The 22,827-nt window shown below is 54.1% G+C and overlaps 8 protein-coding genes across 8 annotated transcripts; 3 read left to right on the top strand and 5 right to left on the bottom strand.

Annotated features, from left to right (window-relative positions):
- Window positions 1-1,232: 1,232 nt before the first annotated feature.
- LY79DRAFT_614487 (aminopeptidase I zinc metalloprotease) lies at window positions 1,233-3,258 on the top strand. The gene has a single exon (XM_060561978.1). It carries the CDS (start codon window positions 1,369-1,371, stop codon window positions 3,226-3,228), a length of 1,860 nt encoding a protein of 619 aa, XP_060410097.1. The 5' UTR covers window positions 1,233-1,368; the 3' UTR covers window positions 3,229-3,258.
- A 17-nt stretch (window positions 3,259-3,275) lies between these two features.
- On the bottom strand, window positions 3,276-4,809 carry LY79DRAFT_363602 (EXS family-domain-containing protein). The gene is made up of 2 exons (XM_060552767.1): window positions 4,482-4,809; window positions 3,276-4,406 (listed from the first exon to the last, which is right to left on the bottom strand). Exons 1-2 carry the CDS (start codon window positions 4,585-4,587, stop codon window positions 3,601-3,603), a joined length of 912 nt encoding a protein of 303 aa, XP_060410096.1. The 5' UTR covers window positions 4,588-4,809; the 3' UTR covers window positions 3,276-3,600.
- On the bottom strand, window positions 4,315-7,129 carry LY79DRAFT_363585 (SPX domain-containing protein). Its single transcript, XM_060552766.1, has 4 exons — window positions 6,955-7,129; window positions 4,834-6,874; window positions 4,482-4,776; window positions 4,315-4,406 (listed from the first exon to the last, which is right to left on the bottom strand). Exons 1-3 carry the CDS (start codon window positions 6,992-6,994, stop codon window positions 4,605-4,607), a joined length of 2,253 nt encoding a protein of 750 aa, XP_060410095.1. The 5' UTR covers window positions 6,995-7,129; the 3' UTR covers window positions 4,315-4,406; window positions 4,482-4,604.
- Window positions 7,130-9,822: 2,693 nt separating this feature from the next.
- On the top strand, window positions 9,823-11,566 carry LY79DRAFT_363525 (uncharacterized protein). Its single transcript, XM_060552765.1, has 2 exons — window positions 9,823-10,676; window positions 10,763-11,566. Exons 1-2 carry the CDS (start codon window positions 10,081-10,083, stop codon window positions 11,421-11,423), a joined length of 1,257 nt encoding a protein of 418 aa, XP_060410094.1. The 5' UTR covers window positions 9,823-10,080; the 3' UTR covers window positions 11,424-11,566.
- A 103-nt stretch (window positions 11,567-11,669) lies between these two features.
- LY79DRAFT_672806 (uncharacterized protein) lies at window positions 11,670-12,057 on the bottom strand (the record flags this gene model as incomplete). The annotated part of the gene is made up of 2 exons (XM_060564097.1): window positions 11,670-11,699; window positions 11,731-12,057. 2 exons carry the CDS (start codon window positions 12,055-12,057, stop codon window positions 11,670-11,672), a joined length of 357 nt encoding a protein of 118 aa, XP_060410093.1.
- Window positions 12,058-14,872: 2,815 nt separating this feature from the next.
- On the top strand, window positions 14,873-16,388 carry LY79DRAFT_523520 (uncharacterized protein; the record flags this gene model as incomplete). The annotated part of the gene is made up of 6 exons (XM_060555545.1): window positions 14,873-14,986; window positions 15,170-15,443; window positions 15,496-15,545; window positions 15,602-16,011; window positions 16,067-16,134; window positions 16,237-16,388. The coding sequence occupies 6 exons, from the start codon at window positions 14,873-14,875 to the stop codon at window positions 16,386-16,388; spliced, it is 1,068 nt and encodes a 355-aa protein (XP_060410092.1).
- A 941-nt stretch (window positions 16,389-17,329) lies between these two features.
- LY79DRAFT_695149 (methyltransferase domain-containing protein) lies at window positions 17,330-19,369 on the bottom strand (the record flags this gene model as incomplete). Its single annotated transcript, XM_060564809.1, has 7 exons — window positions 18,776-19,369; window positions 18,681-18,710; window positions 18,520-18,613; window positions 18,425-18,465; window positions 18,177-18,379; window positions 17,450-17,869; window positions 17,330-17,375 (listed from the first exon to the last, which is right to left on the bottom strand). Exons 1-7 carry the CDS (start codon window positions 18,995-18,997, stop codon window positions 17,330-17,332), a joined length of 1,056 nt encoding a protein of 351 aa, XP_060410091.1. The 5' UTR covers window positions 18,998-19,369.
- On the bottom strand, window positions 19,370-21,331 carry LY79DRAFT_363446 (methyltransferase domain-containing protein). Its single transcript, XM_060552764.1, has 9 exons — window positions 21,130-21,331; window positions 21,038-21,067; window positions 20,886-20,979; window positions 20,760-20,801; window positions 20,543-20,697; window positions 20,455-20,492; window positions 20,252-20,389; window positions 19,779-20,198; window positions 19,370-19,726 (listed from the first exon to the last, which is right to left on the bottom strand). The coding sequence occupies exons 1-9, from the start codon at window positions 21,244-21,246 to the stop codon at window positions 19,651-19,653; spliced, it is 1,110 nt and encodes a 369-aa protein (XP_060410090.1). The 5' UTR covers window positions 21,247-21,331; the 3' UTR covers window positions 19,370-19,650.
- Window positions 21,332-22,827: the final 1,496 nt, after the last annotated feature.

The following is a 22,827-nucleotide window of genomic DNA, read 5'->3' as shown; positions in this document are numbered from 1 at the left end:
AACTTTGGGGAAACTTGGGCATCTCACCGCAAGGGGGTCTTATCCAAGGAGACAAGTTCGGCCTTCACTGCCTCTATATACCGAGGGGGTGTTGAGTTGTTTGTTCAACACATTTCTTGAAATTGCCAAAGCAACAAGACGGCCTCTTGACGACGATGACCAAATAGGGAATATCTAGTCTCATCCGAGTGATGAGAGCATCAGTCACCAGGCATGTATGGCCAAGCCGTATGGTTGACGGAATTTTGGAGAAAGACATGCATCTTACTTCTCGACCCCCGCTTGTTTATATCTTCATCACATTCATGCCACACTGGTCAACAGCATTCGATTCATCTCGTCAGGTTCCCGCAAGCATCGAGTCTTTTAAGCCAGAGTCTCAATCTCTCGTTGCCATATGCTGGAGAGACGCTTCCATGCTCTGCAACGGACAACAGAGAGACGACCAAAGCGGAGGACAGATATCCACTGTCCACAAAGATAACGTTCATGATCCATGTGGACAACCCTAATAATGATTCGTGAAGCGAGTTCAGCAATCCCCCGACCTTCTTGATCCGGCCAAGTACGGAGCCGTTTGTTGTTCCCTCGGGGCCCCATGCCACCGAGGAATCAGACAAGCTGATATTGTCCCCCCCCTGTCAACCCGAGAGTACCGTGCACACTGGTCTATGCAGAGTCCAGCAGACAGTGGATTCAGGTGATAACACAACTATCTTAGAGGCAAAAGGGATGGTCTTGGCCCATCCCGACCCGGAGCGCAGCGTAGGAAGCAGGGTGGGTTAGTACTATTCCAACCCTCCCCGGTGGAGCCGTTTTAGAATTAAAAAAATCTAAGAAAACTGGATTTAAACTGGATTTGAACCTGCAGCCTTTAGGATATGAGATTTATTGCTGTTATCGCTGGTATCGTGCACGGTACTCTCGGGTTGACAGGGGGGGACAATATCAGCTTGTCTGTAGACTCCATGGCAACCGACTTCGGACCGGATAAGATAAGATAAGAGCGATTATATAAGCAGCGGCGTATCTCACTCACCGTGTCCAATCAGAGCGTCTACCTAGCGTCAGGGAAATCGGTACGTACCTTGCTTTCGATACCTACAGTAGGTACTCCGTACTTAGGTACCTGAATAGGTACATAGTGTACCTACAGTAGGTACCCTCGCCCTGGGGAAGCTCCAGCGGTTAGCTAGCTGTCTTTAACCTAACCTCTAATCTCCCTCCTCACACCTCAACCTCTCCCAAACATCCTCTCGCACCATCTCCGTCTCACTCTCAACTCTCTCTTCTCCTCGTCTACAAAATCCATTCATAGACCACAGATCCACGGTCTCGAATCGCGCCGCTTGCACCTGGTCCAAGCCAATGAACCGCTTTCTCCTGACCGAATCCAACAGCGCCGTTCAAGCTTCGCATCCCCTCGACGACTCGCCTGTCATGACCAAACACACCCCCGAGTCCCTCCGCAACCGCGTCTCCTCGCTCTCCCTCCGCCTCCAGGCTATGGAGGCTGCCGAGGCCCTGTCACGCTCTCAGTCTCCCGCGCCCCCCTCCTCCATGTCCGCCTCCACCACGCTGCCCTCCTCCGCCCGCAGCGCCGCCCCGGCTCCGTCTCCGGCCTCGGCCTCGGCCTCGGCCTCGGCCTCGAAACCCTTCCTCCTCGCCGACATGGACGGTCGCCCGCCCGCCGAGAACACCGTCTGCGAGGCCTGCTGGAACTCCCTCCGCTACTGCGAGGTCAAGCAGACCACCCGCGCCGCCCACCCCTCCGCCTGCCGCCTCTGCGCCGTCGCCGCCGGCAAGCCCGAGGCCTACACCAAGCCCTTTGTCGACTTCCTCGCCGAGAACCCCACAATCTTCCACACCGTCGCCCACTTCAAGGACAAGCTCGCCGCCGCCGGCTTCACCGAGCTCCCCTCCCGCGACAGCTGGGCCGACAAGCTCCAGCCCGGCGGCAAGTACTGGACCACCCGCAACGGCTCCGCCCTTATCGCCTTCACCGTCGGTAAGGCCTACAAGCCCGGCAACGGCGTCGCAATGATCGCCGGCCACATCGACGCCCTTACCGCCAGGCTCAAGCCCGTCAGCTCCAAGCCCACCCGCGCCGGCTACCTCCAGCTCGGCGTCGCCCCCTACGCCGGTGCCCTCAACCAGACCTGGTGGGACCGCGACCTGGCCATCGGCGGCCGCGTCGTCGTCCGCGACGAGTCCTCCCACAAGACCACCACCCGCCTCGTCCGCCTCGACTGGCCCATCGCCCGCATCCCCACCCTCGCCCCTCACTTTGGCGTCGGCATGATGGGCCAGAACAACCCCGAGACCCAGGCCGTGCCCATCATCGGCCTCGACTCCCCGTCCGACGACTCTTCCGCCGCCGCCGCCGCCGCCGCCCCCGTCGAGCCCCTCGGCCCCAAGGGCGCCTTCGTCAACTCCCAGCCCCCGAAGCTCGTCAAGCTCATCTCCGGCCAGCTCGGCCTCGCCTCCCCGTCTCAGATCCTCAACTGGGAGCTGGAGCTCTACGACTCGCAGCCCGCCCAGACGGGCGGCCTCGACCGCGAGTTCATCTTCGGCGGCCGCATCGACGACAAGCTCTGCTCCTGGGCCGCCCTCACCGCCCTCCTGGCCGCCGAGTCCGACCCCGACGACGGCGTCATCAAGCTCGTCGCCCTCTTCGACGACGAGGAGATCGGCTCCCTCCTCCGCCAGGGCGCCCGCGGCAACTTCCTCCCCCTCACCGTCGAGCGCGCCGTCGAGTCCCTCAGCGCCGCCGCCGCCGGCGTGGCCTTTGGCACCGACGTCCTCTGCCGCACCTTCGCCGCCTCCTTCCTCCTCTCGGCCGACGTCACCCACGCCGGCAACCCCAACTTCCTCGGCTACTACCTCGACGAGCACGTGCCGCGCCTCAACGTCGGCATCGCCATCTGCGGCGACAGCAACGGCCACATGACCACCGACGCCGTCTCCACCGCCATCCTCCAGCGCGTCGGCGAGCTCAGCGGCGCCCCGACCCAGACCTTCCAGATCCGCAACGACACCCGCAGCGGCGGCACCGTCGGCCCCATGCTCAGCTCCGCCATGGGCGTGCGCGCCGCCGACGCCGGCCTCCCCCAGCTGAGCATGCACTCCATCCGCGCCACCACCGGCGCCCTGGACCCCGGCCTGGGCGTCAAGTTCTTCAAGGGCTTCCTGGACCACTGGGAGAAGGTCGACGCCGAGTGGCAGTAGGCTTATGGCCTGGGTGGGGAGTTATCGCGGGGGGGGGAGGGGGGGGGGGGGGGGGGACGGGGGGATACATGGAGAAATCGAGAGGGTGAGAGAGAGAGAGAGAGAGAGAGAGAGAGACGGTGGTTCAAGCGCGGCGCACAGTAGGGTGTTGGGACGTAGTATGAATTACGACTGCTTGTAGATAATCATGTACCAGCACGATTTAGACGCTTCTTCATTGCGGATCACGCATATTGCATGTTATGGAACATGTGGCACGATTTCTATCCAAACACAAATTTCTTTTTGCACAAGAATTGCCACGATTTATCAAAAAAAACAACCCCCAAAAACCCGTCATCTCGTGATATAAGTAATATCTACTGATTACCATTACCGGCGCACCGGACTCCCGTCCCCGTGCTCGTGGACCAGACTATGCGCCTCGCGGATCTCCATGGAATTCGCCTCCTCGTCGTCCGACCCGCCCGACGGCACCTCGTGGTGGCCGCCGTCGTCTTCGTCGTCGTCGTCTTCGTCGTCGTCGTCGCTCGCCATGCCGCCAGCCTCCTCGTGCTTCTCCGCGTCGGTGTCGACCGGCTTCCTCCTCTTTTCGAAATCCTGCCTGTGCGCCTCGGCGATGATCTTGGAGAAGCTCCGCTGCAGCGGCAAGATCCCGCTCCGCCTCCTGCGCCGCAGCGTGCCCTCCTCCTCCGTCCTCTGGTCCGTCGTCGGCCGCGCCGTCGTGGTGCCGCTCGCACCGGCCGCCGCCGCCGCCGCCGCGTCGAGCCGCGCCTCGCCCGTCGTCTCGGCGACGTCGTCGTCCTTTCCGCCGCCGCCCTCCTCCGCGACCCCGGGAAACCGCTGCGAGACGCGCGGCTCGATGGGGTAGGGCAGCGGCACGTCGCGCGAGGCCTTGTACTGGGCGACGTTGGCGCAGTGCTCGTTCTCGACGCGCAGGAGGGTCCACATGCCGCGGCGCGAGACTTCGGAGAGGGCGACGAGGAAGGAGACGATGGTGGAGTGCTGCGTGTTGTGGGTGAAGATGGCGTAAAAGATCCAGGAGAAGCGCAGGATCGGGTCGGCCACCATGATAAAGTAGTACGGCCAGCGTTTCTTGAGGCCCGTGATGTCGCGGAGGAGCCAGAGCCTGCTGTGCGGCTGGAGGAGAGAGAAGTCCATGAACAGGTCCCAGATGGCTGGTCACCAAACGTTAGCATCACAAGGCATAGATGGAGGGAGGGCGAGGGCGGACGACAGAGCGGCTGGCTTACAGGTGTATATGGCATTGATGGCGGCAAAGGTAATAAACATTGCCAGGTTACCGTGCGTGTTGTTGATGCGGTAGATGGAGAGCGACATGGCGGCCAGGATGGACATTGTGTACTTGCCGCCGTTCACCAGATGCGGGAAGATGTTCCTCGTGTCCCTGTAACGGCGCAGGCATTGCAAGAAGCGCCAGATGGGGGGCAGCGCGCCCAGGAAGCCGAGCAACCGCGAGTGGCTCGAATTGCACTGCGTCGGGTTGTCCCAGGCATTGGCGTAGAGACAGAAGAACAGCTCAATGTTCTAGAGGGCGTAAGCTGAGAACGTTACCAGGACGCAGAGCAGACCGTGTCAACTTACAGACATGGCGTATGACAGAGAGCAGTACATATCGCCGAGGAAAAAATCTCGAAATTCGACTGGATAGAAACCGGCAAGCAAGAGACGCCACTACACGCAGTCAGTGCCGTGCCCCTCCTTGCTGAGAGCTTACGAATTGAACTCACATGAGCGTATGCAAACCACTTTCGACTGCGTGCCATGAGTATCGGCGCGGGCATGAAGATGATGACGGCCGACAGAGCTATCAGGACCACGGGGTAGTATTGGTACACCTCGTTGGTCCCATACTCGCTAAAGTTGAGCCATATGAAAACACCAAATATGAAGGTGAACAAGCTGGGGAACTCGGCGAGCTGTCGCCAGTCGAGGTTGGTGCGGGTGTCGAATTCGAAAATGAAGGGGTAGTTGATCTTGTTGCGTGTCCAGATGGCACAGTTGACGCAAAACATGCTGAACAGCAAAAGCATCAGGAAGTAGCCTCCGTAGATCTGCATGAGGTAGCCTGTCCGCGTCCGTACTTCTGCGTCGTCGTCGAACAGGAGCTGCCCGCCAAATACGGTTCCTTGGATGGCAAACACTAGCCCGGTGCCCAGGAGGATGCCGCACCTAAAGGCGCTGCCCGATGCATCGCCGGGCCTCCGGCTCAGGCTTCGCAGCTTGCCGGCCGCAATCTTGTGGTTCCCGCGCTCAAAGTAGCGGGCGTAGAGGTCTTCCACAGCCTTGATGTGGCCGTCGACGGCCTCGCTGTTGACGAACCACGATTTGTTGACCTTTTCGGTCATGTACCGGTACTGCGGGCGGGCCTTGACGGCCTTGTCGTACTTCTTGTTCAGCTTCCGGAACGCCGTCCGGTTGAGCAGGGCGTACGACTTGAGTAGCTCGAGGCCGCGGTAGAACTCCTGCAGGGCGAGCTTCAGCTTCCGCTTGGCGGTGCGGTACGGCACGTCGTGGTCGTCGGGCCGCCGGATGTAATCCCGAGTTGCGTCGCCGCCCTGGGCTGGACGCATGACGGGCGTGTGCGTCATTTTCGACAGAGCCCGAGAGTTGGGCCCCGGGCGGAAGATCTTGGTTTTGACAGGATCGATCCAGCCGAGCGGGCCTCTCTGGGCAGCGTCACGGTCTCCATTGCCTCCGCTCAGGAAGTCCATCTCGGCCTGCCGCTTTTGGGCGTTGATCTCCTGTATGCGTCGGTTCCTCATTTCGTGCAGCTGTTCCTTGAGCAGAGCGAGACGCTCACCAGCCTGGTTCTCCTTCATTTTGTAGAACTCCTCGACCTTTTCCAACTCCGAGTCCAGGAACTCAAAGAATTCCGTCTCCTTCTGTCTGACAATGTCCAATGCCGAGGCCTGCAGACCGTATTCCGAGTTAGTCCCCGCTCGGCCCAGGTGCGATGCGCCCGAGAACAGCCGGCGGAGCCCGCCACGGGGCGAGGCATTGGAGCCGGGTCCGATGGTCGCCGGGTGGGGCAGTCGCAGAGATGACGGGGTGCGTTCGTGCTCGGTGGCAGGTGTCCAAACTGAACCAGGCACACTCTCGTCGACGGTCGCACTTCTATGGAGGGCCTGGCGTGCTGTGGATACCGCTTGCGTTGAGGCCGCTTGCGGGCTGGGACCGCCGTGAGAGGAAGGCGCATGCATGGCTGGCCCAGGCAGCTCAAAGGTTGGCCTGCGATCCAAGGGGCTTCCGGTGTCGTGGTGAGGCGGAGTATGAACGAAGCTCCCGTACCGAAAGTCGCTTGGCCCATCGTTCCATGATTGACGGTCGTTGTGCGAAGCGGGCGTGGGGATCGGATGGGCGGGCTTCTGGTGCGCCGAGCCAACTGGGGCCGGGGTGCCGCGCAGCGAGGTGCGCTCATCAGGGGCATTCGAGGCCTTGGAACGAGCATTTCGATGGCTGCGGAAGGGTGAGTGGGCGTGGAAGAGGTAGGAGGCGGTGCTGTTCTGATTCTCCGGCCTGCTGGCGTTGTTCAAGGGGCTACCATTGGCGCGATTGATGGCGCGCGACACGGCCTTGACATACTTCTTGCCGGCCTTGTAGTTGAGATATTTGATACGCCATTCTGTCGGACGAGTGCGGAGTCAGCTGGCCGAAGAAGCAACGAGGGGCAGAGACATGGAGGCGAGGCTTGTCGCGTCGCACCTGGTACGAGGTCTTGCTCGAGCTCCTTTGCGAACTTCATGACGGAGCGGTGGCGGCGGCGGCGGCGGCGCGGCCTGCTACCTCTTGCAGAGCGAGTTCCAGCAGAACGGGCGAGTAACCGCCATGAAACCTTGAGGCGAGGTCGGAGCCGTCAAGGTGCGTATGCAGATGTCGGTGTATTGCGGTGTAAAGCAAGTATTATGGATGGTGTGCACGTAGGTAGACCAGCCAATGCTTCGTTGCGTTTCGTTTCGTTTCGTTTCGTCCACAGAGAGGGAGACTTTCGGGTGAGAGAATGAGGTCCGGGCGCGTCAATCGGATCTTGGCGCTTTCGTCTTGTTTTCCCCTTTGGTGGAATCTGGGAGTAAAAAGACGGCAGAACCAGTTGGTGTAATTTTCTCGAGGTGCTGGACGCAGGGGTGACTGGCTCGGCCGTTTTCGTCACCCCGCTTTTCCTTTCGTCTGAATTTTGACATGTCTTATCGCTATCGATTGCGTGCGTACCTGCCAGCTGGTGCGGACAGTGGCTTCCACCCACCAAGGGAGTCTTATCAGATTGCTGCTAGTGGAAGTGAGTGCTGAAAGTTGCTGCATCTCAGGAGGGGATCCTTCTGTGCCAGTGTTTGCTTATGTCAGCTCGGTACGGAGGACTCGTCCTTCTTTGGAAATATGTACGTACCATTTGTGTAACTGGTAAACCTGGAAGGCAGAGAAAGCAACGCCTTTTCCTGCCATTGCTCCGCCACGACTTCTTCAGTACACTACACTATCCGTCACCCATATCAACTGGACAAACGCCGTTCCATCAGTTTCGAAACTTCCCGACAAAATGACCAGCCGTACCCCACGAGAAGGTAGGTTTTCAGGGATTGGCCGGCCTCGCTGAGATACGCTGCATCTCTTCCACTCAAGGTCCTCAAGCCAACCCGTCGTTCACAGACACGGCGGCCATGTCAATACTGGGGTCTATCTACTCAAGGATGAACTGTTTCGCAAGGGATGATTTGCACCGCGGACCAACAAGACCACCTGGCCTCGCACTCTTGGCGCATCCTGGACAGAGGAGCTATGGCCGCGTGGTCGCTCGAATCATGAATGACCTCAAGAGGTGAACTTGTAGCTTCAAGCTTTCTCTCGATTGCCACCATAACCTCCAACAAATTTCTTCGGCAAGAAGAAGCATTTGTCCCCGAAGCGCAATTGGTGATGGCGTGGAGAGTCGATACTGGAGGCACTTCCAACCTGACGATCCCAGTTGTTTCCACCGTTTTTGCACCCTGCAGCTGCCTTAATAGGCGTGGGCAGCCCCGGAAACCAAGCCTTGACCCTTTCAAACATGCAAGCTTCCAACAGCTTGATACATATTTCAACCCGGCCCAGCTCGCCGCCTATCGACGGGTCTAGAGGGGGTAAAGAGGGGACCTATCGCCTGGTCAGGGATGGGATGCATGTTGATGACAATGCACCTCGTCGCATTAGGCATCCCGTCCGGCCGCCTGTCCTCAACCCCCGTCCTCGAATAAAAGCCTATTCCAGTATAAGCTAGGAGCTCGCCTTGTCGAATAGTTCCACGATTGGGACAACCCAATCAGCGGCATGTCGTCCACTACAAACCGCTCCACGGATGTCTTCCGGTGCCCGTGGTGGACTGGGCCGAGCCTTTCCAACGACATTGCGGCGACTGGTCTCCCTAACCGTACCTGGGGTTCAAGTTCTGCGCCAACAGTGGGTTTGTGTGGCGACGACGAATGGATACCCTGCAGTCAGCCTGCAAAGGCAATGGAGTGGTCACGCAACCCCCGGAGGTGTTTGTTTGCTCCTTTTGCAGCACTCGATTCTACTTAATCGCTCCAGCTACGGCTTTTGGAATGCACAGGATGGGAACCATGGGTCCTCCCTCAGCGATGCAACCATAGTGGCTGGACTGGAGCTGCGCAGTGCGAATCCACAGGTCAACCTGAGACATTGATCCGCCTGGCTCATGCAAGCAAGACAGATCCTACGCCTCATTCCTAACAAAGAATGTCACGTTCAACCTCAAGCGTTGCCAATGTAACCTACTGGGCGACATGAGTCTCGAGCATTCTCAACAGAGAGCGCTCAGCTGCTCCGAATCAGCAGCAGACTGATTATTCAGGGCCGCCAGTACCCTAACATTTCTGCTCACAACTAAGCGAGTGCCCTTTTGTTGGGTGACTGGCCGACTCTTGTTCAGCCCCTCCCAAGTTACACCAGTCACGAGTTCACAGGATCTCGTTGTAGCGAGCACAGCGTCTGGTCTGTGTTCCACAGCGGCGAGAAATCGACTGTCTCGTGCCGTGCGCTTCTCTCTCTTCTCTGTCTCGATCCCGGAAAACAAGGGTGTTGGCTATCACCGACATGGTATGGATTCCCTCGCCGTGATGGAGCCTGCAGCAACTCATGCTGCATGTCTCGAGTCCCCCCTCCCCCCAAGCCAAACCACGACGCGGGATTGGGGAGGGCCTCGCTTGTCGGCGCAATCACCCTGTTGGCGATAATAGGCCGCGTGGTTGTGTTGTTGGAATCATGTTTGACATGAGCTTCCGAATACGGGATATGATGGGACCCCATGCGCCGCCTACGCCGCATCAGTCCGGCCCAACAGATCCTGTGGCTCGATATGGGCGCCCTTTCTTATTTGCGTTTGTTTGCGTTTGTAAAGACGCGTGGAGAGTCTTATCACCTCTTGCTTGCCTTTCTGTGTAAACCGGGGCTTCTTGTGGGTAGACTGACAGCAGACAGGAGGGGCAAGATATGCGAGCGGCCGCTAGGCCTTTTCTTTTTCCCTGGTATCCCACCCTGAGCACGCAGCTTGATCACCGCTAACTGCAACATTGTTTGTTCACTTCACAAAGTCCTTTACCAAGTTGCTGGGACTGTCAAACATTCCACAGTCGTGATTGGTCGTGATTGGTTGCATACAGTTCTCCTCAAGGCGCGAGTAGGTATCCGAGGCACCAGGACTTGATGAAGCAACCACTCGTTTATATCAGGCCTGGCCTCCCTCATACCTCGACTCTTCGTTGAGACACCCTTGAATCGCCCTGTTTTACGTTTTGTTTTGTTTTTTTAGTTGGAAGCGAGCGCAGTCCGCACAACCCGAAAATGGCTCGGTCAGACTTTATGCAAAGAGACTCGCAGATATTCACGAAGCATCTGAGGCGGACACTCTCAGCGCGCAAGACGCAGCAAGACGGAAATTCGAGTAGCAGGAGACGGTATTCGAAGAGTTGGTTCTCGTCCTCAAGGAACCCTCTGTTCTCTAAGAAGTATAAGGGTACGGTTGGTAGCGAAGCGATCCCCGAAGACTTGAAAGATGATACCCCCACGCAACCGCTGCATCAGTTTCACTACTTCTCGCAACTACCCCCCGAGATCCGCGAGCAGATCTATCGGGAGTTCTGGGCAGTCGCTGGCGTTAAAAGACATATGTTCCTCCACAAGCACAAGATCACTTACTCTCCGTGTATCACGGATCATACGGCGCCGGATGAGAGGCAGATTGGGGTGGCCAAGGCTTTCGAGGAATCCGGCAGCGACGCGGAGGTGCAGCTGCATCCGGAGTGGTACAACAGGATGACTTCGAAATGGTGCAATCACTGGAGATGCGAGAGGTTGTGGGAAGACGTGCGAGACGGCAGGAAGATTGACGAGCATAAGACGCAGTCTTACATGTCTCTCCTTCTCTCTTGCAAATGGATGTAAGTTTTTTCATGGCCCGGTCTGAATTCAATCTCCCGAAGCAAGAAGAAGGGGGGAAAGCTAACCTGACCGGCCGCCGCCTCAGATACCAGGAATGTCATTCGACCCTCAAGGAGTACAATACCCTCACAATCACAGACGGAAAAACCCTTCAGCGCATCTTCCAGGCTCCGCCGACTGCCTACCTGCATGAGGCGACGTACATCAACATCTCGCTCCGCGAAGACAGCGGCAGCTGGCTTTACCTCAACGGCGGGTCCTTATGGCACATACTCTCGGAGCGCTGCTGCAAGATGATACGCACCTATCTCTGGCTCGACGCCGAATGCCCCGTCACGCGCCGGCTGCTGACCGAGTACCGCGAGCTGTTCAGAGAGGTGCCGTCCGCCATGGCGCGGCGGCTGACGATCGACCTGCCCTGCGACGCGCACGACGGCTTCTGGGCGTGGGACGAGGTCGAGATGGAGAAAAAGCAGGGCAGTGCCAGCGGTTACCCTGACCATGGGACGGAGTGGCTGACACCGCTGGTGCCCGAGTTCGCGGTCGTCGCGCGGGGGCGGCAGAGGTTCAACGAGACGTCCGGAGGGTACGTGAGCAGCGCAGACCAGGGGCGGCCGAAGCGGAGGGTCCTGCGGGCGAGTAACCCGTTTGAGGACGTTTTGCTGTACGGGAGGGAGTTTCTGGAAACTGCGCACGCCTGGAGGGGAGAGGATATGAAGAAACCGATCAACGCGATTACGACGTGACCTTTTTCAAGCGAGGGAGAGCCATTGCCGGGACATTTTGGTGTTTGTGGCGCTGCATCAGCTCAATGACGGAATCTATGAGGACAGGACGAGGCTCGACGCCGGCCACTAGACGATGCGCGTGCGCGCGGGAGGCCTTCTCGAACGTCAAGGCGAGGGAGACCTTAATGACGGCGCTGATGGTCTTGCCATACTCCGTGTGCGTATGGTAAGACGACTTGGTCTTCACTGACATGAACGCGAGCGCTAAGAGGAGAGGTGACTCGAAGGGGTCGCCTGACAGGCGTTAGTCCATGAGCAAGCAGACGGCGTTGATGAGGGCGGATTCTAGGTCTCTGAGGCCCTGGTGGTCATTAGGAGCAGCCTGTGGGTTAGTGGCAAAGAGGCAGGAAAACAGGTTTACGATAGCCTCTAGTAGGACAACAGGTGGTAGTGGCAGGTCTGCTGGCCTAAAGAGGTTTACTGCTAGGGTTGGCGAGAAGGCGAGGATAAACAGGAAGATGCGGCAGTACAGCGAAGCGTAGTCTTGGATAGTGCGGCGCTCTAGGACGTGCTGGAAGGGGGTGAGCCTTGGCTCTATCCACTGTCGGCGATTGATCTCTTTGAGCACGGGTTGGCCGTCGAGGCGGGCCATGTCGGCGAGGACGCGAGCCAGCAGACGCTGGAGCGCGTCGGTGTAGGGAGCCGTCTGGTGTAGGCCGCGGGGGGGAAGACGGTCATGACCTGGCCTCGGCTGTAGCGGCCCTCCAGGTGTCGGAGGAAGCCGGTGATCTCGAGAAAGAGGTTGGGCTCCGTCAGAGAGCCGGCGCGGATGGTGGCTGGAAACTAAATGGTTTGAGTGCGATCGCCTCACCTAGCTGCTCAACTTGCTCTAGCTGCTTTATTGCCTCGTTAGGTGATGTTTGTGGTGAGTTAGGTGAGTTGGGAGAGCAGGTATATGAATAGAGAGGGGCGTTTGTTATTAGCGTGTTAGTGTAAGTGTCAAAGTGTGGCAATTGGCAATGGGTAATTGGCTGCACAGGCCAAATGGCTAGGTATTATAGGCTAGAATACAGCAAATACTTGAAGATATACTTGTATATATCAATATACGCCTAATTGGCCAGGGATTATCGCTGCATTAACCGCCGTATCTACATGTATAGCCCCTTCCCTGTTTTGACGGAGTAAGCCCTGCAGGCTGCTGTATTATACCAAGGAGTGCCGCCACATAAGGCTCAGGGAGCGCACAGACCTCTCTCTATGTTATGTGGCTGCCGTAACATAACGTTTTTCAAGCTAATAGTCCATTGCGGACCGTATTACTTACAGCCTCTACAATTTAATCTCTTCAATAAGCCATGATCATGTCACTCAGGGTATCCAAACATACCGCAGTTTCAAAAACTCTAAATTAAAAGCAGTGGAAACAAGAATACTGAAGATGAATCATAATAATAACAAAAGATGGAAATCTCCTATAAAGCGCTTCCTTAACAACCCATCTCCGACGAAACTAGGAAGTCTACAGACAGAGCATGAAAGCTTGTAGAAGAGTGAAAGTCCTCGTGCACTAGCAAAGCATGACGAGACCCCTATTTACCAGACCAATAGACCAAATCGATATCACCAAGATCTTGTAACGACCACACCACAGGCACTTGTCAAACTTGCCTAGATTTATGCCTCGAAAACCAACTGGTAAACATACTCATTTAATGAACTTCTCTACTCAAAAGTAGTAAATTCATTCAATAGCATGTACATTCAATTTAACTCTTAAACCCACTAGTTCTTAGGGGAAAATGAGGGGACAGTTATATATAAACACAGATACAAACACGTTAATACAACAGGGATTATTACTATAATCACGTACTCCAATAGTAACTCAGCACAGCAGACTATATACCTAGTAGGTATATGAAGATTGACGTGCCCGCTGGTGGATACGTCTGCTGCACTGGTCTATTTACTGATCTATCTACTGACCTGTACTAAATTGTTGGTAGTAGTGCGCTAGAGTGATGAGCGAACACGCTGTGAGTACGAAGGTAGGCATATGGTAATGCGGAAGTTAAAAGCTACTTCTCCTACTCCCTGTCTATGGCCTAATATTTTATAACCGCGCACGGTGGGCACTTGTTTTGCGCTCGCACTGCCCCTATGCCACGTGACCTGTGGCCCCGCTCCTTCCGATCCGTCCGGCCGTGTCTGACACAAATATCGCTATTAACTGTGACTTGATATTGAAATTAGTCTATAGAGACAGACAGCTATCCTAGGACTAAAGGTACAAGGCCCGGAGTACCCGAGAACCTGGGACGAATCCATGACGTGTGTCAAAAAGCAGCAGTGTGCGCAGGGAGAACAGTCAGTCGTTTAAGACCAGCCGGCCAAAATGCCCAAATCCGAAATATTGGATCCATGTTTCCATACTCTAATCAAACAGGGTCCGACTTGGCAAAGCCCACCTGGGGTAACTCGAGCTACTGTGGACTAAACCCCTGACAAGCGGTGGCCCTATTCAATATTCAACAGTCTCAACTTCTTATTGGTCGGGCTCGTTATGCTGGAGACTCAATGATACATACCATTACATTGACATCCCGCTTAAGCTTCCCCTCAACTTTCTCGGACCCGAACTCCCCGTCTTACACACGAGCCCCTCTCTGCACCGGCCCTTGTCTCGTCCTAAAGTAAAATTTTGCGCCTCAAAACGCCGGCTTGCATCGAAGGTTCATGCTAGACATGCTATGGTTCCCGGCCGAAAAAATAGCCCCCCTACCAGGTATCTAGCGAATACTCCCCCTACTATCTTGGGTACAGCTCACGTTACACAGTACTATTAACACCTACTAGCTGGCCAACTATTAGTGAATTCACCCTCCTAGTTATCACCTATTATTACTATAGATACCTATTAACACAAACTAACTAACTACTATACAAAACAACTATTAAATACTGGTTGTATTAATTAAGGCTGTCGCAATTCGTCCGGTTAGGGAGGGAAGGTCGAGAAGAGGGGGGTTATAGGGTCTGTAGATATGTGACATGATTGGGGGCCTATAACTTACCCCTGCCACCGAGTACTAGAATGGCGAGTCAGGCTGCGGGCGCGGGGAGTGCTTCATACCAGAACTGCGGACAGGTTTGGTCTGAAGTTTTCGTCTCAAGTTTCGAACTCTATCTTTGGATGGCATTGGAACCATGGTGGGAGGTTTGTCCTAGTAGCTACGTCAACTGCTATATTATATAATGCCAGCACATATCCATGGGGTGGCACATTACTCTCTTGGTTAACACTTTGGTCATCAAGCCTCTTTCTTTTCTTACAGCTTCTTCACGCCATTCTTTTCGTGTGCGCAGTGCCGGCCATTGCTCTTTTTACCGTCCCTTCGTTTATAGAACATCTATCTTTTCTCAAAACCGCCTTCATTACAGGTCGCATCGTCCCCGCAAACACAATGAAGCCTTGTCTTTTCACCCTAGTCGGCCTGCTGGCTACATCTGTGGCCGCTAGTCCGGTCGTTACTGTCAACCGCGCCCTTGCTATCAGAGGTGGTGCTAAAAGCTCCAACGTCGCTGACGGCGCTGCCGGTAACGCTGAAGAAGCGCAAAGTGTCGACGGCGCGGAGAAACAAAAAGATGCCCAGGCGGACGCCAAGGACAAGCAGAAGGACGGAAAGAAGAAAGGAAAAGATGACGCCGCTGCTGGAGCCGCAGCTGAGGCCGCAGCTGGGGCCGCAGATGATACCAAGAAGGATGGAGCCGCGGATGATACCAAGAAGAATGGAGCCGCGGATGATACCAAGAAGAATGGAGCCGCGGATGATACCAAGAAGAATGGTGCCGCGGATGATACCAAGAAGAATGGTGCCGCGGATAAGAATGGCACCGCCGACGCCAGTGGAGGTGCTGCTAATGCTGCTGCCGGTGCTCTTGTTCTGCCTGACGGCCGTATCAAGGCTGATGCTGTTCCCGAGGACTTCAATGTTCTGGCAAGCGTGTTCAAGAGCGCCGTGGTCAAGGGAGATGGTGAGGACTGCTCCGTTGTCCTGCAAGATGCTCTAAGCTAACAAGGACTCAGGGCTTCAGTTCAGCGACGTGGTCAGCTTCCCTGACGTCGAGTCATCACTGGTCAGTCATTACCTCCTTGGTGTTGCATCGCCACAAAGCATGCTAACTTTAAGCAGTTCGACAAGGCCACCAACACCAAAGCTTTCGCCATCAACATTGACGACAAGTCTATATTCGTGCCCCAGGGAGGCGAGGCGCAGTCCAACATACGCCGCGCCGACCTCCTGCCCGCCATTATCTCTCAGCTCGACAACGTTGCCGTAACAGGCACCCGCACCCTTCACTTCTCTGTCCAGCGCGACGCCGCCAACCCCCTCAACTCGACCCACGACTACCAGCTGGTGAGCCTCGAGTCAGCCGACTTCAGCTTCCACCAGTTCGACGTCCGCACCGGTGCCGACAACGGCGACAACATCGCAATCCTCGGCAACTCCAAGACCACGCCTGCCCCCGAGGAGATATTCTCCACGCCCTTCGGCGAAGGGGATTTTGAGAACTTCGCCATGAAGTTGGACTTCGATGCCAAGTATGTGCTTGATGTGTGTCCCCAAACGCCGAGAGCTTGCTAACTTGACCGACAGCACTGTTCAAGTGTTCCACAGTACCGGACAGGAGCCCCTCAAGCAGGTGACTGAGCCTGTCGCCAATGGTAAGTTCTCAATTTTGTTTCTCAATTGTCTTTTTCTTTCTTCCTTTTTGTAATTTGTCTTTTTTTTTTTTTTTTTTTTTCAGAGACAAGAAGACTAACAAGATCCAGATCTTGCCGGGTTCGGAGAATATCACTTCGCGCTGCAGAAGAACCCTGTCGGAGACGCTCCCCAGCCCGCAGGCATCAAAGAGGCGGTGATCTATGGTGGCATTTTCATGGAAGACTCTACCGATGGCACCGTTAGCCTCCAGTGAACAGAAGTGCATTAAACCAGCACTGGGCCAGTCTTTTCAGAGCTAGGTCTGGCATGGACTTGGTATCATCAAGAGAGGGGTTCTACACATGTAGGCTGGGTACATAAAAGCCTCATGTATAGTTTCTATTCAGAGAAAAAATCAATGCGAACACTTGAAGCTCCAATAACATATGTGCTACGTAGGCATTGACTTATATTGTTATCTCATATTATTAAACTCCGTAACAGTCTTACTGAAGACCCGTGCGTAGACAACGTACGGACCCGTGCTGAAACCGACAGGAAGGTCCTTCGACTATAAGACGGCCGAAAGACGCAGCTCCATGCTGATTCTCGTGGATATCAACGCTTAGTTTTTGAAAAGTACGATACATGGGGAAACAGGCCTAATTTATCCTTCAACGCTATCTTTTTAATCAACACTCTCATAGATAGTGATATCAAAACTTCTGTGAGCATCTTACACCGTCACTGGTGCTACGGAGGACAGCCATGTCTTGGTGATACGCTCTCTATCCTGTCAAATTCATCATCTAGTCCTGCCATCTCTACAAGCGTCCTGAGCGGCTCAATGACTCCCTTATAAAGAATGCCGCAACGCTGCTCAATATCAGCCTCCGGTATCGACGGATTATAAGGCGCGTTTTTGAAGAGTTCAAAGTCCAGGCACTTCTCGACAGCTTTTCCGAATCGGGGAAATCCGCAGTCCTCCTCGAACATGTCGTTATAAGGGCTGCCTTGAGAATCTTCAGCTGTCCGTTAGACATGCTGGCGTTCCACTGTGAAGGGTGTCCAAGCTCTTTGAACGACTTCCCAGTTGCTATCTCAATAAGCTTTTCTTGCGTCTAACGACTGGATTATGCTTTCCAGAGCCTGAACGACATGTCGGACTTGCCCAGCTGTATGTCCGGGATAGTTGGTGGTTTAGTCAGTCGTTGTCTAGTTTTCCTCAACTTGGACGGGCTTTCTTCCATAAATAGAGCAGCTGGTAAAAGTCAGCAAGTCTTTTTCTTCATTACAAGGTGCTTGAGAAAGTGAAGATAGCTGGACTTGTCTCACATGTTGAAGTACGCATGGATGATCCGGTCAGTAAAGTCCTCTCGCGCCTTCATCACCATTACCATGACCTCCTTCTTGGTCCAGCCCAGGCCCCGCGTGTAGGACGCCAGGAACATGCTCTTCAGGTTGGACGCGAGGTTCTCGTAGTTCCAGATGCCGAGCTTCCTGTGCTTCGAGTCCTTGATCCAGCTGTTGGTCGGCCATTTGAACCGCTGGATGTGGACGTATTCAAAGCCGGCCTCCTTCAGGACGCTCTCCATGCGGGCGAACTTTTCAAAGGGCGATCCGAGCGCCGCGAGGCCCTCAGCCCACATTTTGAAGCTCTTCTTGAGGTTGCAGTCCTCTGTGAGGGTGCCGTCGTCGGATATGGGGAGCGCGTCGACTTCGTTTAGTTCAAGGTAGCCGCCGGGGCTCAGGTTGCTGACACGGGTTAACAGATGACGGTTGTATTGATTTACGTAACTTACTCATGTCATTGTTTGACATATCTATTCCAGTCGCGAATACTGCTCGTCATCATCCGGCTGTGTATGTAGTCAAAGGGCGGGGAAGAGTTCTAGTCCTCTTCGAAGTCACCGATCTCGAAATGGACATTGGGCGGAACACTATGAAGTCAAGACCCAAGTCAGCGTTTCTCCCCGTCATACTGGATAGATGTGTACCGCACAAGCCGGGCTGGACAGCTGATAAATCAACCCCAGTGACCTGTTTGATGGTTTGGCAATACGCATTTTCAGAAGGCGCAAGGTGCCCCCGACTCACGTCGGCCTCGGGGTGTTCGTCGCCGAAGTCGATAGCCCAGATGCCGGAGCCGGTCCCAACATCGAGAACCCGCCCGACCTTGTGGTCTTTTTTGCTTTGTGGCGCGGTTCCGAGACGGTCGTCAAATGTCCGGAGCATGAGGTTATGTTGCAGATCTACCCGGTCAGTCTCATCGGGTAAAAAGAGCCCGAGGTGTTCACGAGAGAGGCGTACCGAGTCTATCATTCTCTTTTCGTCGTTGGGCATCGCGTATTCTGACTTGGGCGAGCCTCGGCTAAGACGAATCCTCTCATGTCAGATACACCGACTTCCATCCTTGTATCTGTGATATGTGCGTCCGTTCTCGATACGGTAATCAAGGACCGAGCTGGTCACGCTTGTGGTTGACGAAGCAATGCTTTCCTGAGAGATATCGTAACAGTACCAAGATCCAAGGCGGTTGGGAACACAAAATACCAGCATTCCTTACACGGTTCAGCGAGGCATCATCGTCTGAAACCTACATACACAAGCAATCTCGTCAGTTCATGTGTCGAAGTTCACTATCTGATGAATGATTTTTACATTGTCCGCTGCAAGGATGTCATTGTCTTCTACAGCAGGATGGTGCTGCGTCGTCTCTGCGTTGCCAGGCGGGCCGCTGCTGACGTGGTTGTCGGTCATTGTGCTAAAGAACGAGAAGCACTTTCGACTTGTTAAGCTGTTGCTTCCTAAATACAACAAGTGGTTTTCCCGGTCTCTCTTCTCAACCGCCCTGTATATAAATACCCCTTCTGAGTGGAGCATAACCCAGGTCACATCCTACGGTGATGCAACCGCTTCCGGAACTCAGCTGTTGGTTCATGCTGATACCCCTATTCTCCACAGGGGAAAATAGTGCACACTGGCTGCTTGGTGCATTGCACTCTCCAGGTCGTCCAGTGACAGAAGAAGATTCGTCAACAAATGATACTTGGCAGTATGCAGCCCAGGTAACGGTTGAGCGGACTTGGTTCCGATTCCGCTAGACTGTTGGTGCTGTTGGACGATTCGACGGGAGCCGGTTTTCGCCATGGTCGGGAAGCTGGTACTTCCCGCTATGATCGCCAATTATTACAGATCATAAACTTTTCGAGTGCTAGTTATTAACTGTTCTTTATTACATGCATGCTGGCATGCTGAAGAAACCAATTCAATACAATCATTGAGCGGGGCAGGGTAGTTCTATTGCTCAGGTTGTCTTCGAAGATTGGTCAGACATTGGGCCAAGTTGAAACATGTGTTCCGTAGTCCAAAACAAATTGCTCTTAGTCATAGACAAGCAATTGCATATGAATGATCAGTGTATTTTCAAAAGGGTTTGAATCTCATTGCTTTGATTATCTCATTCTCGTCGTAATAGCATCTACGTGTTGTTGAAGTTGCAACGTAGATGTAAGTGTCGGTTCACGGTCAACAAATCAATCTTCCGTGGCGTTGGAAGCCGCGGGTTCGGCCTCCTCGGTTTTCAAGGGCTTCCTTCCATGAATGGACCACCTAGAGAAGTCAGCAAAGACATCTTACATGAGATTCGGGGGTTCGGTCTTACATCTGGTAATAAGCGTGGATATTCTTGTTGCCACTATCCTTGCGAGCCTCCATCGCAAGGACCAAGACTTCCTCTCTCGTCCAGTCCAGGGCCCGAGTTAAGGTAGCCATAAGGAAACCCTCCCAGTTGGGAGAAAGGTTCTCATAGGTCCAGATACCCAGCTCCTTGTAATTTGGGTCCTTTGGCCAGCTGTTCGTTGGCCACTTAAAGCGCTTGACATGGACATCTTCAAACCCGGCATCCTTCATGACGCCTTCGAGGCGCCCGATATCCTCGAAAGGTGATCCCAAGAGAGCTAGCCCTTTAGACCACAAGCGAAGAGCCTTCATAAGGGAAGTGTCTTCGGTAAGTGTGCCGTCGTCTGAGAGTGGGATAACATCTCCTTCGGTAAGCTCGAGATAACCCCCAGGAGTCAAGTTCCTAAATCTCAAGATTAGATTTCTCTAGCCTCTACAAGAAAGGCATATACTTACCGGAAGCATTTCTTGACGTATTTTTCCCAATTGCCAATACTGCCAGTCATCCCACGGCTATGAATGTAGTCGAAAGGTTGCGAGTACGTCCAAGGTTCTTCAACGTCATCAACCTCAAATCGAACATTTGGTGGCACGCTGAGAATTGAAGTTTAGTAATTAAGCATTGCAGACACATTGTGCTGGAGGATCAAGTTACACACAATGAAAGCGGGACTGGAGACAAGTCGACACCAAGAACCTATTGAGATATCAGCAGGCTGCAATCTACAATGGCTGGTTTTAACCTGCCTCGGATTCGGGGTGCTCTTCGCCGAAATCAACGGCCCAGATACCGGTCCCGGTGCCCACATCGAGGACCCTTCCAACCTTTGCGTCCGGGTCGTTCGGGGGTGCAGTTCCAAGCCGACCGCCGAATGAGCGGAGGAAAATGTTGTGCTGAAAGTCTATATGGTTTCCGTATCAGCCTAGCACGACCAAGGTTTCAATACAAACCAAAATGACGCACCAAGTCGATCGAGTTCTATTTCGTCATTGGGACTGTTGTATTCTTTTCATTTTTTATTTTCTGGTTAGCTTCGTCTCCGGTGCATGTGGCCTACCGACGTCATTATAGATAGGTACATAGACTTACTCCCGTCCTTGTGTGCATGGTACGTTCGTCCATTTTCTAATCGGTAGTCGTAAATTGAGTTTGATAGACTCGTGGTCGAAGAAGCTAGACTTTGCTGAGATTCTGATTATCAGTTCTGGAATGCAGGCCAGGTCGACAATTGGAGTACTCACGTGGCTCACTGATGCGCCATCATCGACGTTCTGGGGAGAAAGAGAACGAGTCAACACAAATGCTCATTGTGATGGGCTAAAAGAGATCTCACGTCGTCGATAGCAATGATGACATTGTTGTCATGCTCAGCAGCCTGTGGGACACTGGCATCAGCGTTGGGAGGACTGCTGGCCCCCGTTGCCGCAGTAGTTGCAGCGTTGTCGGACATTCTGCGTAGTTGGTAGGTAACTTTCAGCACCTCGAAGAACGTGTCGAAAATCGAATTTCCATACCAAGGAACGCGCAGGTTGCATGGAATATATACCAGCGCATGGGAGCGTATGGATCAGACCCGCTACGCGGCGATATACCCGCTTCGGGAGGCCGGGTTTGTTGTCCCTGTTACCCCTCTTCTCGGCCACAAACAATCACGCAGGCTTGCTGCAGTCCACGCACAGAAGATCTGCAGCCTAACCCTAGTGGCCGCGACTTGTTATCCAGGAACAGCAGTTGGAGGGCGGGCGGGCAGGGGGGATGGGCATCTTTTGAGCGGTAGTCTAGCCTCCTTCGGCGGGTCTGCTTGTTGGTCCTTCATGGTGTGATATGTGATAATAAACGCCCCACAGACCCTGGTTTTCTGATATGCCTTATCACTCTTCGCGTTCATCCACGTCCAACATCTTGGTACGGTCGTGTTGACGGTCAGATCGAGAAGTTACTCCCGCTGATAACAAGGGGGGGATTTCACGAGCCAAGCCATAACGAGGTGCACGTGTTGTGTTCGCTTATCGCCAGCTTTTCTGTCGAATTCAACAGCGAGGCTCGGCCGTGTGAGCAGATCTCTATACAGCTTCGCTTCACGATAATGCCGATATGCTTCTCCTATTTTGGAAGGTCTAAGTGCAAGGAAACTTCAGCGTGGCCGTGGTCATATGCCGCGACAACTTTTGACAAGCGGCGGGTTCTACCCAGCCCGAGGGATGTGGCTATGCCATGGTACCGTCTGCTTGTCGAAAAGACAGACGCTGCCAAGACAATTTTGCCCGACAAGCTCAATGGTAGCGAAACCTTCAAGGTAAATACCAACATAATGGTTAGGGTGAGTTTAGTTTGGGCCGGCAATCGAAGCCGATGCCTTGCGTCAGACGACTGATATAGTTTTCACAAGACCTTCAGGATTTCTGTTACCAATCGTCTGGGTTCCTTGAAACCTTCAATGATCTACGTACTTTATTTTGTGGAAACGCTCCAATAAAAGAGACAGGAAATATGTTGTATCTTTAAAGGTTAGCAGGGTTGGCTAATTCCACACATTGACCACCTTTAGGAAAATTTCCCGCGTAGGTTCTCAAATCAAGTATCAGATTTCGTGTACGTCTCCGCACACTATAGTTAATGCTTTGTTATGAGGCTATCTCACTACATACAGATAGGCTAAGCTTACCTAGTACAATGCTGTTGTTAATATATCTAACCTCGTACTTGCTGCTAGGAACCTTTGAAGGAAAAGCCTTACACCTAGTTAGCTAGAGGCCTGCCTGCCTGAGGGCCCTATCTTTTTACATGAAGTAGTGTGTTAGTACACGGAGACCCCCAGATTTAGGCTTTTCTTCCCAGGCGCATGCGCCATGCGGGTTTGTAGTAGAAGACGACGCTGCTATTAACAATTCTGACTAATCAGGGCTTCGCATCAAGGGCGGCATCTTGTTGAACAGAAAACTGTACGTGCCTCTTGCCGTCACCTATTGCAATCATACATAACGCCTGAATTTAGACCTATTTGGATGGGGCAATCCATCTTCATCATTGA

The sequence above is a fragment of the Colletotrichum navitas genome (assembly GCF_030913465.1).
Source record: "Colletotrichum navitas strain CBS 125086 chromosome Unknown LY79scaffold_73, whole genome shotgun sequence".
Lineage (NCBI taxonomy): Eukaryota > Fungi > Ascomycota > Sordariomycetes > Glomerellales > Glomerellaceae > Colletotrichum > Colletotrichum navitas.
The sequence above is the reverse complement of the archived record's forward strand: the minus strand, read 5'-3'. Positions and strand labels throughout refer to the sequence as shown.

Bases quoted from the DNA above. Each gene is read 5' to 3' on its own strand.
- LY79DRAFT_614487 (XM_060561978.1), top strand. From the start codon at position 1,369: ATGAACCGCTTTCTCCTGACCGAATCCAACAGCGCCGTTCAAGCTTCG.
- LY79DRAFT_363602 (XM_060552767.1), bottom strand. From the start codon at position 4,587: ATGTCCATCCTGGCCGCCATGTCGCTCTCCATCTACCGCATCAACAAC. The intron at 4,407-4,481 runs GTAAGCCAGCCG...TTTGGTGACCAG, and splicing joins CATCAATGCCATATACACCT to CCATCTGGGACCTGTTCATG.
- LY79DRAFT_363585 (XM_060552766.1), bottom strand. From the start codon at position 6,994: ATGAAGTTCGCAAAGGAGCTCGAGCAAGACCTCGTACCAG. The intron at 6,875-6,954 runs GTGCGACGCGAC...CTCGTCCGACAG, and splicing joins CGAGCAAGACCTCGTACCAG to AATGGCGTATCAAATATCTC. The intron at 4,777-4,833 runs GTAAGTTGACAC...TACGCCCTCTAG, and splicing joins CTCTGTCATACGCCATGTCT to AACATTGAGCTGTTCTTCTG.
- LY79DRAFT_363525 (XM_060552765.1), top strand. From the start codon at position 10,081: ATGGCTCGGTCAGACTTTATGCAAAGAGACTCGCAGATATTCACGAAG. The intron at 10,677-10,762 runs GTAAGTTTTTTC...CCGCCGCCTCAG, and splicing joins CTTCTCTCTTGCAAATGGAT to ATACCAGGAATGTCATTCGA.
- LY79DRAFT_363446 (XM_060552764.1), bottom strand. From the start codon at position 21,246: ATGTCCGACAACGCTGCAACTACTGCGGCAACGGGGGCCAGCAGTCCT. The intron at 20,980-21,037 runs GTGAGTACTCCA...TCAGAATCTCAG, and splicing joins ATGGCGCATCAGTGAGCCAC to CAAAGTCTAGCTTCTTCGAC. The intron at 19,727-19,778 runs GTAAGACCGAAC...TGACTTCTCTAG, and splicing joins ATCCACGCTTATTACCAGAT to GTGGTCCATTCATGGAAGGA.